Raw genomic sequence first — 17080 nt, 5'->3', positions numbered from 1 at the left:
ACAAAGTGATTTCTGGAAACAGTAAGTCCTGCAAACACAGTCATGGAAGTTTGGGGGTCTAATGCTTCTATCATCCTCTGAAAATTCCAGATCATATTTGAGAAGATGCTCTGGGTGGAAGCTTAATTTCCCATCCAATTCAAAGGGGGGTATAGACCTCATCTCACGTTTGTGTGACTGGGGATTAACAGTAACTCCCTTATCACCATTTCTAACCACAAGACAGAATTATCTTCTTATGTTTGGATAAACTTTCTTTATTTCAAACTATTGCTTTACTTCAAAGAGATGTGGCCAGTTAATTCTACAACATTTAGGGTACATCACCCCTCTTTTCCTCCACAAAAAGGCCAATAATTAAACAAATGGAGACGCAAGAAGGGAAGGCAGATGCTGGCAGAATTAGGAAGCTGTGAAAGATCTGCAGGAGGCTTGAGAAGAATGGTTATTGGCAAGTGCTGGCGGTGTCGGAGAGCACGAGGGAGACGTTGACAATGGTTGGTTTACCCGTATTCTTGTCTATGGTCTTCTGAGACGTCTGGAGGGGCAACATCTCATGCCCTACCACACAAGTGTAAGCAGTTCCAGAATTCCACTCTTCTGCGTTGACGTTCAGCATGCTATAGGCATAATACTGCTTGGGTGTCTTAGACTCCTGGGTGGCTGTGTTGGTGAAGTATTCGGAAGCATCCACGGGCTCACCATTCCGCAGCCATTTGACAAAGAACTCACTAGGGGAGAAATCTTTCATCAAACAAGTGACGGTGGCTGTTTCCTGCAGAGCCAGCTGATCCGGAGGAGGAGGAAGGATGTAGATATGTGGAGCAGAGGGGTTGCCATCTGGAAGGATAAAGGAGGGAGGATGAAGAGAATATAAAATGCATTTTTTTAAAAAAAGTACATTGCTAATCATCTGTTTCCTTCCTTTCTTAACCATGACCTCATTTGTATGGTTTGAGAGAGTCAGATGAAGACATAAGATGAATGGAAGAAGACTTCTAGCAGGTGACCTGGACATTGACCAAAAATGATCAGATGCAATGGCTTTCTAAATCTGGATTTTTATTAAAGATTGTGATGACATGGTCCACTGCTCTGTGTGGGCATGTATGTAAAAAGAGTGGAAGCGCATAAGAGAGACAAAATAAAAAAATTCCTTCCAGTAGCACCTTAGAGACCAACTAAGTTTGTCATGCACACTGAGACAGAGAGACTATGGCTTACGTTCCCACTAAGCAAATGCAGACACATTCATCTCTTCATTGCTAAGGTGGGCTTAGAATGGGAGCTTCATCTACTCTAAGAGCAGTTTCGTATAATTTATGACCCATTAAGCCACATGGACAATACCAAGGATTTCTGACAGCCTGCTAGGGGCTAAATTGTAGTTCTGTTTTTGTTGTCTGTCTGAAAAAGGCACATTAAATGTCACAAAATACATGGCTGGTGGGTTGTCTTTGCCTTCATGGGCACAGCTTGTGCCTAAACTGAAGGCCACAAATACAGTTTCTATGCTGCAAATTAGTGGGACCTGAAATTTGTAAACAGAAGGGGTGAAATATTTTTGCTTTGGAAGTTGGAAACCCACATTTGAATTTCTTAAAGTTCACACTGGTTAGCCTCAGTCAGACCATTGTAACTCAGTTTGGTCTACCTTATTAAACATCCAGTGCAATAAAAGGAACTATGAAAATAATAAGTATGATTTTAAAAAAGTACTAACTGGAATTAAAGCAATTGAAATGGAGACATCTTTAGGCCTGCCAAAGGCTTACACTCAGGTATCAAATCAGCCATTCCCAAAATGCTACTCTCCTGATATTTTGGACTATGAAACATATCTGCTCTATTTAGCATGACCAATAGTCAAAGATGATAGACATTTTAGTCCAGAATAGATGGAGGCCACCAGGTAGGGGGAAATCTATACTTAATGATTGTTAGGGCAGAACAAAACTATTCTGAACACTTTCGTCAAGAAACCAGAGGCCTTCTTACTTGGGACAATGGGGGATGATATCCCCAAGAAAGATGTTGTTTTCTTTTTGCATGCCACAACAGCAGCAAGAATAGTATTGGCAAAGAATTGGAAGAATAAAGAATTACCAACTGTGGATGAATGGCAGAAGAAGTTGATAGAATATATGGAACTGTCTGAGTTGACGGGGAGACTTCGGGATCGGAGTGAAGAAGCAGTGGAAGAAGATTGGAAGAAATTTAAAATTTATTTGAAAAATAAGCACGTAATAGATTGATTTAATGATAGTGAGGGAGATACAAGGAGGTTGTAGATAATACAAGGGTTTGAAAATATGTATTGTTAGAAGATAAAGATATTTTAATTAAGAAGTAAGATATAGACTGAGTGTTTAAAGGATAAAATATAATAGATGTAGTAAAATGATAATATTGAAGCAAATTTAGAATTTATATAAGATTCAGAACTTACTAAATATGAAATATAAAGAAGCGCAGCAGGATGTGGGAGAGGAAGTCAATAGATTAGAAATAAGGTTTATAAGTAAGAATTTTTGTTTTGCATTTTTTGTATTTTGCATTTTTTGTGTGTTTTGTATTTCCTTTTTGTGTTTTGTATTTTGTATGTTTTTGTTGTTTGAAAAAATCTTTAATAGATACATTTTTTTAAAAAAACTATTCTGAGCCTTCTGGAAAGCCAAAGACCTAAAAAAAGTGACATTGAGGGTTGTTAGCCATTTTTGTAGGATGATGTAAAATAGACACCTACCTTGAGGCTTGCGCAGGGATCTGACTTCCATTGAGGGAAATAAAGCTGGGTGAATAATTTTGCATTTGAAAGTTTCCCCTTTGTTCCACTCATCTGCACACACCGTAGCTACTGCATCCTTGAATAGCAGCCCACTGCTCTCTTGTTCTTGGGAGGGTTTAAGGATAGTCTCTAGGGGTTTGTCATCATCTGCTCGTGTCCAGGTGACATTCAGCTCCTTAAGATCTTGGTCATCAGGTATGTTCGAAATTCTGCAGGTCAGAATGGCCGTCTTGGTTTGGAAAATATCAGCAAAGGAAGGCTGGATGGTCTCAACCTTGACAGGGACAGGAAGATCTAAAAAGAAGTAAGAAGAGCATTCAGTTGCACAGTAGGCCAACTTCTATTGGCACCTCAAAACCCATTCACCCTTAATTCCAAACAAATATTGCGGGTTCTCCTTCATGGAGAGCACGTGTTGCGGTGCGGGCCTAACAAACTACCCCTGAGTTGCTGGGGTGGCGGCTATGAGTTGGCCACCGTTCTGATTGGACCCAGGCTGTTGTTGGCGAGAAAAGCATGTTTCAATTTCTGAGGGACAGCCAGGGATATAAAAGGCAAGCACGTGATTTGTTCCTCCTCTTGGCTGCGTTCTTCGGATCACCCACCCTCCCTCCCTCCCTCCCTCCCTCTGTTTAGGCCACTGTGTTGACCTTGCTGTGCCTATCATGGGGTCGTCTGCTTGGCATGGGCCTGGTAGGAATTTTTTCCATTTGGCTGATTGGCTGGTGCCATCTGGTTTTTGCCTACTGCATAGCAAATAGTCACAACTTGTAAGGTTGGCGGTTAGGCATTGGTTATTTGGGTTGTATGAGGGGTATTGTTGACTGTGTTGGCCCCTCAAGTTAATGCCTGAGTGTTGGGGAAATTCCGGTCAGGAATACAGGGGCTCGATATGCAGTGTCCGTAACCTCTGGTTGGGGGCAAGGGCCGTGCGAGAGCCCCTGGGAGCCTGAGGGGAGAGGGGAGGGCCAACGCACCTGCCTCCCTGTCTCTCCCTGTAGGGTTTCTCCTTGTTGACAAGGCTAGTTTAGTTATGTCCTTAGGGGACAGTTGGAGAACCAATGCCTACGCAACCACTTACATATTTTGTATTTTAATAAAGTTGTGGCTAAATTCATGCCAAAAACCCAAAACAAAAATTCTGTCTGTGGTGTGAATTCTTTTGAGGGGTGGTTTTGGGGGACCTCAACACGCAAATGATTCAAACATCCAATGTACACAAGAGTTCTATTTTTTATGGCCAATTGAAATTGAGAATTTCCCCATCCTTTGTGTGCACCACATAGACGGGAGAAGGTCTTGTAGATGGGAGTCCCTGCCAGCAGCTGCACAAGTCTGTTTCCTTAGTGATCCACTGATCTGCCAGATCTAGTGTTTCTACACTGTGCTTTTGTAAAACGCTAAATACACAAAGTCTTCATTAGGGGAAATATTTAAAAAAAAAAACAAGGAGATTTTGTTTCTTTTTTGTCTATAAAAATAATGTCAGCATTGGCTCAGTAGAAAAGAATGGGGGCAATGACTACCATAATATCTCACGTAACACTGAAAACAAGGTTGGATCTACCCCAGCAGTATCCTAGAATATGCTGAAAGATACTGTTGCTGCAGTATGTGTCTTCAGACTTTGCCCTAGAATCTGTTTAGGTAAGATAATTCAGTATTCTAGAGCAAGTCCACCTCTGGTTTAGCCTGTAGGCATGTATAGATTCTGATGAAATCCTAGATGAGTTTTAGCGAATAAACTTGAATCTCTGCCATGTTAGTCAACAAATATTCCCAGAATGCAACCAAATATATCAAGTGCTTCTTCCTGAGGACAAAATTAGATCTGCCCCTGTTGCGCTGGAACGGCAAACCAGTTTCCGGATGGAGTTTTCAACTTACTGCCACAAATAAGGGGTTTGCTGATGTTCCTAATCCCATTGAATTTCTCGTTGAACACGTTGCAGGAAAACTTCTTGCCGTTGTCCCAGTCGCTCTTGGTGACTGTTAGCTCACTCCTCAGGCTGTGACTGCATTTTGAGGTTGAAATGGTAGTGGGGCCATCAGATTCAAGAACTGCTTCATCCCTCAGCCACTGGAGTGTGGTTTTCTGAGTGTGCAGATTAATAGCATTGCAGGTGATGGTGGCATTTAAGGGGGACCCCACAAAATCCGTTAGGCGTGGTGCGCTGATGATAATGTCAGGTGGAGCGGTCGGGTTCAGTGCTTGAGAAGGAAGGAAAACAGTGCAAAGTAACGGTTTCATCGCAGATGAATCCAGCAACCCAAAGGTAAGATATACAACTGGAGGTATTCCTATGTGGAGAGATCTGCAGACCAAATTCATGAGGTTGTCTTCTAGCAGATTGAGTGCCTGGCCCACTCTAGAGAAGCCTTCTCACATTAAATAAACTGGAGCGGGTCTTCATTTGGGGCAAACCAAATGTGAGTTGGGTTCAGCCAGCAAAGGCAGGGCGCAGCCTCAGAACAAATTTAAGAGTAAAAACAGAGCAGGTAAAGAGTTTGTTTCCCATGCTACGGGGTAATCATATGCTAGGGCTCATACAAACTTCTGCTTGTCCCACTGCTTCCCCCCAGGAAAACCCAATCTTTGCTGCTGAATAGGAGGAAACATCAGTCAGGTTTTCGTTGAATTGACATTTGCTCCAATTCAGCAGTGAAGAGCGACTTTTCTCTGGGAATGCAGTTGGGACAAAAGGAAAATTGCTTGGACCAATGCTTTCTAGACATGGGAGAAGGGGAAGGGGAAAGAACCACTATTCCTCATCTCAAATCAAGGGCAAGCTCCTCTCCCCTTAAAATAAATTAATAAATATCCAATGCAGGAATGTCTTAGTTCTGAACTGGACTTACATAATTGTTCATTGTGTCAAGACGATAAAATGACGTATAGCACTTTAGTTAATTGGATGCAAGATACATACTTAATGCTTATCTCCTGGTTTGTGTTGCTGTTGGCTGCTGGGTAATGTTGCTTTTTGAAAGAAAGAAAGAAAGAAAAGACAAATAAATTCACTTACGCTGACGAACCACTCGTACTGTCCTGTTTGTCGCATAGTGAGCAGCCGTGCAATAAAAGGGAACGAAATTCTTCCAAGCAGCACCAGAAATAACTGCCTGGGAGCTTACGATGAAAGCCCCATTGGAACTGATTGAAGGAAATTTCTTAATCTCGATGGTCCCGCCGTTGGCATTGCTCCAGGAGAAATTGACTGGGTCAGGCAGGAAACCCTTGGCCAAACACCCAATGGTGATTTTTGCATCAATGCACTCAGAAGACGGATTAAGTGGGAAAACGGTGGGGGCAACTGGAGAAACTGTGGGAGAGAAGAAAAGGAAAGGATGGAGTGTTTTTTGGAAGATGTAGAATCTTCAGCTGAGATTGGTTATCTGAAAGGCAATGAACCATTGATTTGTAGAGAAAGAAACATTAAAGTATGTTTGCTATTCCTGAGATGAGTTACTCTGATGCTGTTTTTTGACTACAAGAGGCATGTTTCAGGGTCCTGAGGTACCAGCTTATTTCTGTTTTTAGTTCTCAACTGCTCAACAGCTTCTTGGTCTTCATTGTTAATATGGAATATTGGGGGGGGGGCTTGGTCTGCTTTACAGGATTGTCAGAGAGTTTCTCATGACTTTCATGTAGGACAAGGCAAAAAATGTGGTACCTTTCAGATATTGCAAGATTACGAATCCCACCATTGGGCATGTCAGCTGGGAATGATGAGAACTGAGGCCTACCAACATCTGAAGGGCACCACACTGGCTACTCTTAATGTATATTAAGAGTATATAATCTTTCTTATTTTCTTTCTAGCGGACCATTCAGGAGGGCAGTGAAATTGAAGTGTCCACAGACCATGCTGAGACTCCCAGCTATAAAGAAAAGTCTGTAACTCAGGTGATAAACAAACAGAAAACGGAAAAAGGACTGAAATAGCACCTGCCCCCCCCCCCACTCCAAAGAGCATTGCAAGGACTAAGAACGTTCGCAGAATGTCTTTTATTTAGAGAATTCTGACCCCCTTCAAGCTCAAAGAAATAATGATAAGGTTTGTAGACAAAGTGCTCCTCTGATTCTAACCCATCACTTCCAGCTACACAGCAGGTAAAGTCTCTAGTGGGCTAAAACACCCTGGGTTGTTCATGTGCAATGGGAAAACCAGTTTCTTCAGCCTCACTATGCTTAAGTATTTGTGCTTTTTTTCAATTTTTCCAATGCCACCTATTCTCTTGGAATGTTTGAGAACCTCCTGGTAGCTGGTAGCGGGGATTCAGGCATGCGATGTGCATCTTTACAGGATGAGCTTTAAGCCAAGGTTGTTGGCTTATGAAAGGTGATGTTGTGTACATCAGGGAAGACTGAAGTTTACGCTGGGGTCTTAAAGGTGCTTGATGTTGGAGTGTTGGAGTTAATAAATTTGTGCCTGCAGATGAAAAGCCAAGTCACGGCTGATTAAGTGTAAATGCTTGCATCTACAGCTCGATGGTCATGAACTCAACAACCTGTGCTGCAAATGACTCAGCCCATGCGAGAGTCTAACTAGCCTTGTGTTTGTAAGAAGTAGTGTGACTTGCTGGAAGCTAACATTCCTGTGTCGGATCTCTGGTGGAAAGTGTTTTTCCTGGAAAGACTTTAGTTGCTCTATCCTGAGAGGCAGGCAGAGGCAGGATCACTTTATACTTGTACATAGTTGTTCTTTTAGCTGTCAGTAAAAATATATTGTTGCTGCCCTTACTGAACTGCCTGGCATATTTTTTCTGCAAACCATGTCCTGGGTTCAATTGCACACTTCGCTGGTGTGCTGAGTGCACTCTGCCCATGGCTCAACAGAATAAAGACTCAAGCGATGCTGTTGCTGACATTCCCTAAACCTCCACCCCAGCCCACTATGTCCACAATCCTTGGGTTTATTTACTCACAAGATTCACTTACGCCACATGTGCCCGCTTGACCCACATGTGCCCGCTTGACCTATTACACTCATTCTGCAGTTGTAAAAAACACATTTAAAATTGGCATCGGACTCCCTTCCTATTGACAGCAGACAGATGCCGTTGCTTTGTAATCTTCATCTAGTAAGAGCTTGACATAGTGCAGCCTCTGAAACAAACTCAGCCCCTGGCTCCCTTCTGTTGATCTGCACCAGGTAAGTATTAATATTCAGGCCTCAGCTTTCCTCTGGTCTTTTCCTCACGGCTCTCTTTTCAACTCATTTTCCTCTAGCTCAGGCACCCCCAAACTTCGGCCCTCCAGAAGCTTTGGACTACAATTCCCATCTTCCCCAACCACTGGTCCTGTTAGCTAGGGATCATGGGAGTTGTAGGCCAAAACATCTGGAGGGCCGCAGTTTGGGGATGCCTGCTCTAGCTCAACAGCAAAAATCAACTCCTCACTTTATAACCTGCAGCCAATCCGAGTCTGCCATCGCCCAGACCAATCAGAATGAACTTACCTAATACTCCTCCTAATCAGTGCTGTTATTATTATTTTTAGAAAAAGAGGTGCAAGAACTTGTTCTCTTAGAACGGCAAAGGCACCCACCTGAAAGGTATCAGAACTGAGTTCCAGCTGAAAAAACAGTCCTGTTCTGAATACATCCTCTTCTCTCAGAGTCTGTCCCCATGTATTTACTTCTAAACGGGCTTGCGGCATAGTAATAATACAAGTCCTTGTGCTTCAACAGTCACAGGGATCTCAGAATATATTTTCCTTCAAAACATATACACAAAGGTCTGAAGATGTGTCCCAAGAGGCACACTTTTTTCATCCCCAAACTCTCCCATGCAATGTACGAAGGGATTTTAAAACACTTTTCATGCTGTACTACTGAAATCTATTTCGGTGAGCAGTATCTTGTGCACTTAGCAGCCAAATGCTTGGAAGAACAGTGCACAGTCCCCTCTGCTGTTTTGGGCCCCAGAGGACCAGCAGAAACCTTGCCAAAGAGGGGAATTGGCTGTGATGCTTGCTCACCTCCTAGCTAAGCATTAAATCTCTGGGGTTACTGAGTGAGTTACAGAGCTCAGGTGCCCCACAACCTTTTCAGGGTTGGTACTGAAGGCTGTGTGTCTCTTGGCTGAGTGTGCCAAGCTTTGGGGAGGCTGAGACATGACCAGTTGCTCCTCTTGGCCTTCCTGATGCCATTCATCTCCCTTCTCAGATAAGCATCCCAGACTCAATGGAGAGAATCCCCAAATAGGACTGGAATACACTCCTGGGCTGAAAGTCGCCGCCAGTCAGTGTAGGCAATACTGAACTAGATGGACTAAGTGGTCTGACTCAGTATAAGGCTGCTTCCTGTATTCCTAGGACACCCTGAATTGCTCTATGTGCAAAGCAATAGGTTTCTGAGCTGGGGGATCTCAGGTGGAGTTCATCTTGAGGCATTGGGGGCTCTCTGTAGGAGCCCCTTTGAATGAGACACTGGGATTCTGTTAAAACTCCTTGGCTCACAAAAGCTCCCTTTTGTTCATAACAGACACAAACAGCCAACTTTGCTGCTTAGTTGCTGGAGACAACAAAAGGGCAGCATTTGGGAGTGAACCAGCTATGCTAGCTAAATCAAGGCTACAACTCCCTCTTAGTAGGCATGTAGGCTTCAGAACTTTGCCTATGGAAGCATTTTTAGTAAGCAGCAAAGGGCCTACCAAGGGCTGGCACGTCGAGGTGCAGGAGGAGAAAGTGGTACCCAATGGGTTTTTGCCAGCTACCCTCTGCAGATGTTTGGGGGCTCTGTATGTATTCTTTGTGTGTAAATCCATAAAAATGTCTTACTGGACAATGCCCAGTGTTCAGATTTTGGGAAATATCCCGCTGAATCAGTTAGTTTGCGCAAACTAATAAACGCTGGGCTCTCTCTCCCTCTCCCTCTCCCCCCCCTCTCTCCTGAGTCTCATTGGCAAGATCCAGGAAGAACAGGGTTTTTTTTACTGCAGAAACCTGAGTTGCATGCAACTATCCCAGCTGTATGGTGGGATTGGAGGTGTGGGAAACCTCTCTGCACTTTCCCAGCTCTTGCAAAGTTAGCTTAAGGCCTATCCAAAAGCAGTGCTTTGGGGAGAGGGGTAAGGAGCACCTAGTGTTTTTCAGTGGGCTGAATGGAAAGGAAAGGCTGAGCTTCCATTAACTGTGGTGAGGGAAAGAAGCGGGTTGCTACCTTATAGATTTACTGAAAGTTACTACTGAGCTCAGATCTTGCATGCCTGCCAGTACCATTGCAGGCTGTAGTTCAGGTGCCGCCTTTGCACTCTCTGCCTTTACTGAAGCCAGGAGACACACATCTCTCCTAGCTGAGTGTTTGATTTCAAGGAGGCTGGATACCCCAGCTCTCCTTCAGTCATCCTACCAGCCTGGGAGTTGGATGGTGCCCTTCTCTGAAGCCCAGCGCTTAGCTTGAAAGCTTTTTCACCCCAGCCGAGCACAGAGCTTTGGAGAAGAGAAGGGTATCATCCCAGTACAGTAGTAGTTCTTAGCCTCTGCAAATTTGAGCGTGGGCCCAACACTTCCCAAGGTGCCCATCAGCTAGGGTGTAGCTGCTGTAGATCCAAATGGCTTGCGTGATACTCAGCTGAGCACTGAGATCCTAGGAGCTTACCCCATGATTGTTCCCAAAGGCACGGCTGAGCTGAAGCCTTCCCGAGCTCAGCAATGAGCTTCAGAAAGACACTGGCTTCTCCCCCAACCTCTGCACTATCTGCAATAGTCTAAATAGCTTGCATTTATCCCGGCTCAGAAACCAGTTACAGAGAAGCTATGGTGATGCCAGGAGAATTTCAGCAAAAAACCACCCAGCCCTCCTGATACGGAGCCAAAAGAACTGGTGCATCGCAAGGTTGTATGCTTCAGGGAAGCTAGGTGAAGTTTAGGACACTCCATTATTTCCAAAGCCACAGCCAAGGGGGGGGGGGAGGAGAGCACTACCCACCTTTTCCCTAGGTGAGCACTAGGCTTTAGAGAGCCTTTGGTTGCTCTCCTACAGATGTTGCTGCTGTTTGAAAGGTTTGGTGCTGTTTCTGCTAAGCAGTGAGTGACTACCAGAGCAGGTAGAAGGTTGCTAGGTGCTTTCCCTAACATTTCCAAAGCTGCAAAGGATCAGGGAGCCACAAAGCTCTTGCGTACGCCACCCCCAGCTGAGCACTGGATAATAGAGAGGTTCCAGCTGCTTTTCTTGCAGCAGTGCCAAGCTCAGAAGGCTATTTCTCCAGTTACTCCCCAGTCTCTCTTATGCTCAGCAGGCAGGTGGCAATAAGCAAGCCTTAAAATAGGAAGCAATAATCAATGCGACAAACCAGAACTCAAGGGAAATACTAGTATTTATGCTCAAGCCTATTACAAAAAAAGTTCCCTTCAACTTACCCCACCAAAGGGGTGCTTAAATGGTTGAGGCAGCCAGGTTCAAGCCACCACGGACTGTTTCTTTGCGAAAGTCATCTCTGCTGTATGAAGCCTTCAGAGTTTTCCCTAATGTTCACAGAAACTTCCCCCCCAAGAAAATTGTAGCTAGTGATGTCCTTGGGACTAACATGACACTTTGAAAACAGATGCAGTACATTGTTGTGGTTGAGAGATGTCTGGGTTAGGGGCTATAATTGGAATCCCAAAGTGCCCACGTGAAAGTTTGGCTCAGAGAGAACTTCCTCTTTCCCTGTTGTCGTTTGTCTTGTCTTGTTTACTTGTTTTCAAACTTCAGAAATTTGGTTGGTGGGAAAATCTGGCAAAACAGCCTCCCTCCACATTCACACACCCCACCCTCTATTATTTATTTAATAGATTAACAGATAAACATTATTTATTTAAGAAACGAATCAAATCCTGATTTATCACTTGCTGCAAGGAGTTGTATAAGCAAAGTATATGTGATAAAGGAACAAACTATTCCAGAGCATTAAAAACACTGAAAGCAGATACCCCAGGCGGGACTAGGCCTCACCCCCCAGAGGCTCTGAATTAATTTTTATTAACTAATTCCATATCACTTTTCAGTGCTGCCAAATACTTTCCAATTTTCATGTCATGGAACTGGGAGGGTGCTATTTTCCCCTGGTTGCTTTGGCATCAAGATGCTCACACAAAGAAATCACATCATCTCCTGTACCATTCTGAGGATTTTTAAAAAAGTCACTCCTCATGTGAAGGGAGTCCTGCCCTGGGGCAAGTTGATTTTGGGTGCCATCAAAGATGGCAGAATGGCGGATGGAACGATCTGTTTCCCTGAAGTACCATTTGGGGTGACATTTCCTGCCCAAGCATAATCAATGTTAATGGGAGCTGTTGAATTATGCTCCACGCTAACCCACTGGAGGAAAATTACCATTTTGGTTTGCCATTTCACGAATGCATGCGGCGACGGGGCAGGAAAAGAGCAATGGAACTGGCAATTTCAAAGTGAGGGGCTGGCACAGCGGAGGCGGGAAGTCGTAGTGAGCCCTCCTGAAGCAGGGGAAGGAGGAAGAAAGTGTGTCTTAGTTCTGTCACTAACCCCTAAAAATGACTCTGTGTGACATGCCCTCCAGCATTCCTCAGATGAAACTGTCCCTATTTTCATCCGAGGCATGTTGCAGACACAGGCAACATTGTCCATGTGGTCATGAGCCTTCTCTGTGGGGTGTGTGTCATCATGATGAGGGCTGTCGGGGGTTTCCTTTCTAACTACACAACAGGTACATGTTTTCTCCATGCCAAACCTGATTTTTTTGGGGGGTGGTGGTGGGAATCAGGGCCGGTGCATCCATTTAGAGGAACTAGGCAGTTGCCTAGGGTGCCAAAATATAGGGGGCATTGGCCAGCCTGCCGGGAGGGGGGGGGAAGCCTGCTCTTGCGAGAGGCGGTGGCGGGATGAGTGCTCCGAAAGGAGTGATGAAGTAATCAATTAATTAGTTAGTTTGGCATTTTAAAATCATAAGAAGTAAAGCAAGTTATGTGCATATAACAAGGGAAACGACATACCAGCGATTGGAAGTTGATTTTAAGACATGGTGAGCATATTGTTATGTTTATATTTTATATATATGTTTGGGGATTTGATTTGATTTATTATGTGTATAGTTTAATTTGTTTAATTTGCCCAATGGATTTGAGAAGTATAGACTTAATTTAAGTTATGTATTAATTTACGTTGGGTGGCTTAAATTTGAATTTATGTCATTTGTGTTATTTATGTTATTGTTTTTGTATCCCCTTTTTCCGTTTGTTGTGGTTTATATTTTTTTAAGGAATCAATAAAGATAATTTTTAAACTTAAAAATTTTTTTTTAGGCTGAGATCCTCAGTCATATACCATTGTACACAAAAATGTTCTGAAGTCCATCTTCAACCCATTTGTTGCAGCCAACTCCTATGTATGGCATAAAAGGTCTTTGCATCCAACATCTCCAATCTTTCCTCTGAGCCCATTCATATTACAACCTCTGTTCCACTCCGAGAAGGGAGGTTTAATAATAATAATAATAATAATAATAATAATAATAAATTAATTATACCCCGCCCATCTGGCTGGGTTTCCCTAGCCACTCTGGTCAGCTTACAACAGAAAAATGAAATAAAATAATCTATTAAACATTAAAAGCCTCCCTAAACAGGGCTGCCTTCAGATGTCTTCTAAAAATCTGGTAGCTGTTTTTCTCTTTGACATCTGATGGGAGGGCGTTCCACAGGGCGGGCGCCACCACCGAGAAGGCCCTCTGCCTGGTTCCCTGCAACTTGGCTTCTCGCAATGAGGGAACCGCCAGAAGGCCCTCGGCGCTGGACCTCAGTGTCCGGGCAGAATGATGGGGGTGGAGACGCTCCTTCAGGTATACTGGACCAACATATTTAATGTTTGTAAAGATGCAGTGATGCACAGGCGGAAAGGTTTTTTTTTATGATGGGGGCATGCACCTGATAGGCAAGCAAGTTATACATGAATTGGGGAAGAGGAAGATGCGATGACTGCACTTCACTTCATCTTGAACCCAACAATTAGTCCACAAGCAACCATGTCTTTAGCAACAGTGGGAAATTTGATTCTCAACCTGAATCTGACTCCAGAAAAGATGTTATCTACACAATGCTCGGTGATCTCTAATTAGGTCTGATTGATTCAACGAAACAAGTTTGAGAGTCAGGATTTGTGAATAGAGATGGAGAAAGCAGACAGGTGTAATACGTGGGCCGAAAATGCCGCTAAGGTCCGTCTCCAGTAATATCAGAGAAAACACACTCAAAATTCTGCATTGATGGTATTTTTTTATAACAATTTATTAAATTTTCCAAGTAAGACACATTTAAAGACATTAAACCAAAACAAACAAACATTCAAAATAACACAATACATACATCCCTCTTTTCTCCCTTCTCACAATCTTCTATTAACAATGCTCCGTCGAGCTTGACTTCCCTCCCTCCCCTCAATAGGTTTTCTAATCAGTTCTTATCTCGCAGTTTCTTTATATCTTCCCTTTAAAGTCAATTCGTAGGATTTATTTCAATCCTGCAAGTGTTTTTAAACTTCTACAGTTCTTTTCCATATAGTCCACAAATTTACTCCAATCTCTTTGTTTCCCCTTGGTTCCGGATTCTGCTAGTCAGTCTCGCTAATTCTGCATAGTCCATCATTTTTGTCTGCCACTCTCCAATTGTCGGTAAGTCCTGAGTCTTCCATTTTTGGGCTAATAAAATCCTAGCCGCGGTTGTCGCATACAGAAATAATATATTATCCTCCTTAGTAATCTCTTGATCTATCATTCCTAACAAAAATGCTTCAGGTTTTTTGGGAAAAGTATATTTAAAAATCTTCTTCAGTTCATTATATATCATTTCTCAAAATTCTTTAACTTTTTCACATTTCCACCACATATGATAAAAATTCCCATCTTTTTCATTACATTTCCAGCACATTCTATTACTCATTCTATACATTTTACATTCCTTCTGCATTGATGGTATTTAACTCCACAAAAGGGCAGCCACATGGACCCATCCTCTTCTCCCCTGTGATGGAGTTGGTACACTCCATCAGTCCCTGGCTGTATATGATAAGTGGTTGACAGGTAGCAAACATCAACCATTCTGGATGAATATTTTCAAGGAAATAAACCTCATAACACAAACAGACTGTGCCTTGCACACCACAGTTGGCTTTAATGATGAGCACCTTTATTGAGCATTGAGAAAGACCTACAACACAAAGAACTAATTACATTCTAATTACACAAATACAGGATGGTTGACATCTGGCTTGAGAGCAGTACACGTGAAAAGGATCTAGGAGTCTTGGTAGACCACAAACTTGACATGAGTCAACAGTGTGATGCAGCAGCTAAAAAAGCCAATGCAATTCTGGGCTGCATCAGTAGGAGTATAGCATCTAGAATAGATCAAGGGAAGTAATAGTACCACTGTATTCTGCTCCGGTCAGACCTCACCTGGAGTACTGTGTCCAGTTCTGGGCACCATAGTTCAAGAAGGATACTGACAAGCTGGAACGTGTCCAGAGGAGGGCAACCAAAATGGTCAAAGGCTTGGAAACGATGCCTTATGAGGAACGGCTTAGGGAGCTGGGTATGTTTAGCCTGGAGAAGAGAGGGTTAAGGGGTGATATGATAGCCATGTTCAAATATATAAAAGGATGTCATATACAGGAGGGTAAAAGGTTGTTTTCTGCTGCTCCAGAGAAGTGGACACGGAGCAATGGATTCAAAGTACAAGAAAGAAGATTCCACCTAAACATTAGGAAGAACTTCCTGACAGTAAGAGCTGTTTGGCAGTGGAATTTGCTACCAAGGAGTGTGGTGGAGTCTCCTTCTTTGGAGGTCTTAAACAGAGGCTTGACAGGCATATGTCAAGAATGCTTTGGTGGTGTTTCCTGCTTGGCAGGGGGTTGGACTGGATGGCCCTTGTGGTCTCTTCCAACTCTATGATTCTATTATTCCTCCTTGTGGTGGCTTGGCAGCATATTGGGCAGTAATGGAAAAATCTGGGTCTTCTTCAACTCTCTCCGTGGAGACAGAACATGTGGATGGTAGCGCTGATGGAGAAACTAGCTAAGTATGTTAAAGTATTAAATGTTCTTCAAGACTCAGGTGACTTTATAGAAACATGGCATCCACTCTTAACCTTTTCTAACAACAACAAAGGTATCTGGCATCTGCCAGCTACCCATGTTCACCTGTGGTGTAACACATTTTGCTGACATTGTTGCGTGCTCTAATGTGGGGATAGGTAGTTCCTTTTAATATTTGTTCTTGGGAAGCTCTGAAAAAAAAACTTTTCAAGAGATTTTTTATAAAAAGTATAAAAATTGTGTTTATTGAATAAACTGAACCCTTTCTTGCCTCTGGATGCAGTTTGGGATACACTTAAAAATAGAGAAGTAGTCACAGTAACAATTCAGAAGGAATGTAAAATGTTCATGAGAAATATAAGCTTACTGTAATGTACAACAGGAGTAAAGGCAAACAGTGGTACAATACTCTGTCTACTGCAGAGTTGAATTTCAGAGTTGAAATTGCAATATCCTCTTTTTGGGTTTAGACTAGGTAGACAACAATGGCTAAAATGAAATATGACCACCACAGAGTCATAGCGATGAGTGGTGTGCAATGCTAGTCCTAAATCAGAGTAGACCCTTTGGAGTTAAAAGGGATAATTGAGTTTAATTAATTTCATTAGGTCTACTTTAAAGGTAAAGGTAAAGGGACCCCTGACCATTAGGTCCAGTTGTGACCGACTCTGGGGTTGCGCGCTCATCTCGCATTATTGGCCAAGGGAGCTGGCATATAGCTTTCAGGTCATGTGGCCAGCATGACAAAGCCGCTTCTGGCAAACCAGAACAGCACATGGAAATGCCGTTTACCTTCCCGCTGTAGCGGTTCCTATTTATCTACTTGCATTTTGACATGCTTTCGAACTGCTAGGTTGGCAGGAGCTGGGACCAAGCAACGGGAGCTCACCCCGTCACAGGGATTCGAACCGTCGACCTTCTGATCAGCAAGCCCTAGGCTCAGTGGTTTAACCACAGTGGCACCTGGGTCCCTACTTTAAGTAGTACTTATTTGAATACAACACACACACACACACACACACACACACACACACACACAACGGAAGCAAAATTATAGCATACATGTTTGAAGGATAAATAACCAGTCCAATAGGTCCAGTTCAAATGGAATACTGGCAGCAAAGGGCCATGCATGTCTAGTCATATATTAGTCCCATTTAGTTTGATAGCACTTGCTCCCAGATACATGATGAGACAAAGCAAGACAGAAATGTCATCTGTCCAGTCAACCTTCCCCCAAAAG

The 17080-nt window shown here is 43.2% G+C and overlaps 1 gene segment (V, D, J or C); it reads right to left on the bottom strand.

The window, feature by feature from the left end:
* Window positions 1-445: 445 nt before the first annotated feature.
* Window positions 446-7737, bottom strand: LOC118078115 (Ig mu chain C region-like). The segment is given in 5 exon segments: window positions 446-840; window positions 2747-3082; window positions 4676-4999; window positions 5815-6111; window positions 7731-7737. Coding segments are annotated over 5 exon segments (1359 nt in total).
* Between the last annotated feature and the right edge of the window lie 9343 nt (window positions 7738-17080).

Source organism: Zootoca vivipara, chromosome 13 (genome assembly GCF_963506605.1).
Source record: "Zootoca vivipara chromosome 13, rZooViv1.1, whole genome shotgun sequence".
NCBI classification, from domain to species: Eukaryota; Metazoa; Chordata; class Lepidosauria; order Squamata; family Lacertidae; genus Zootoca; species Zootoca vivipara.
Note: the sequence above shows the minus strand (reverse complement) of the source record. Positions and strands in the feature narration are given on the sequence as shown.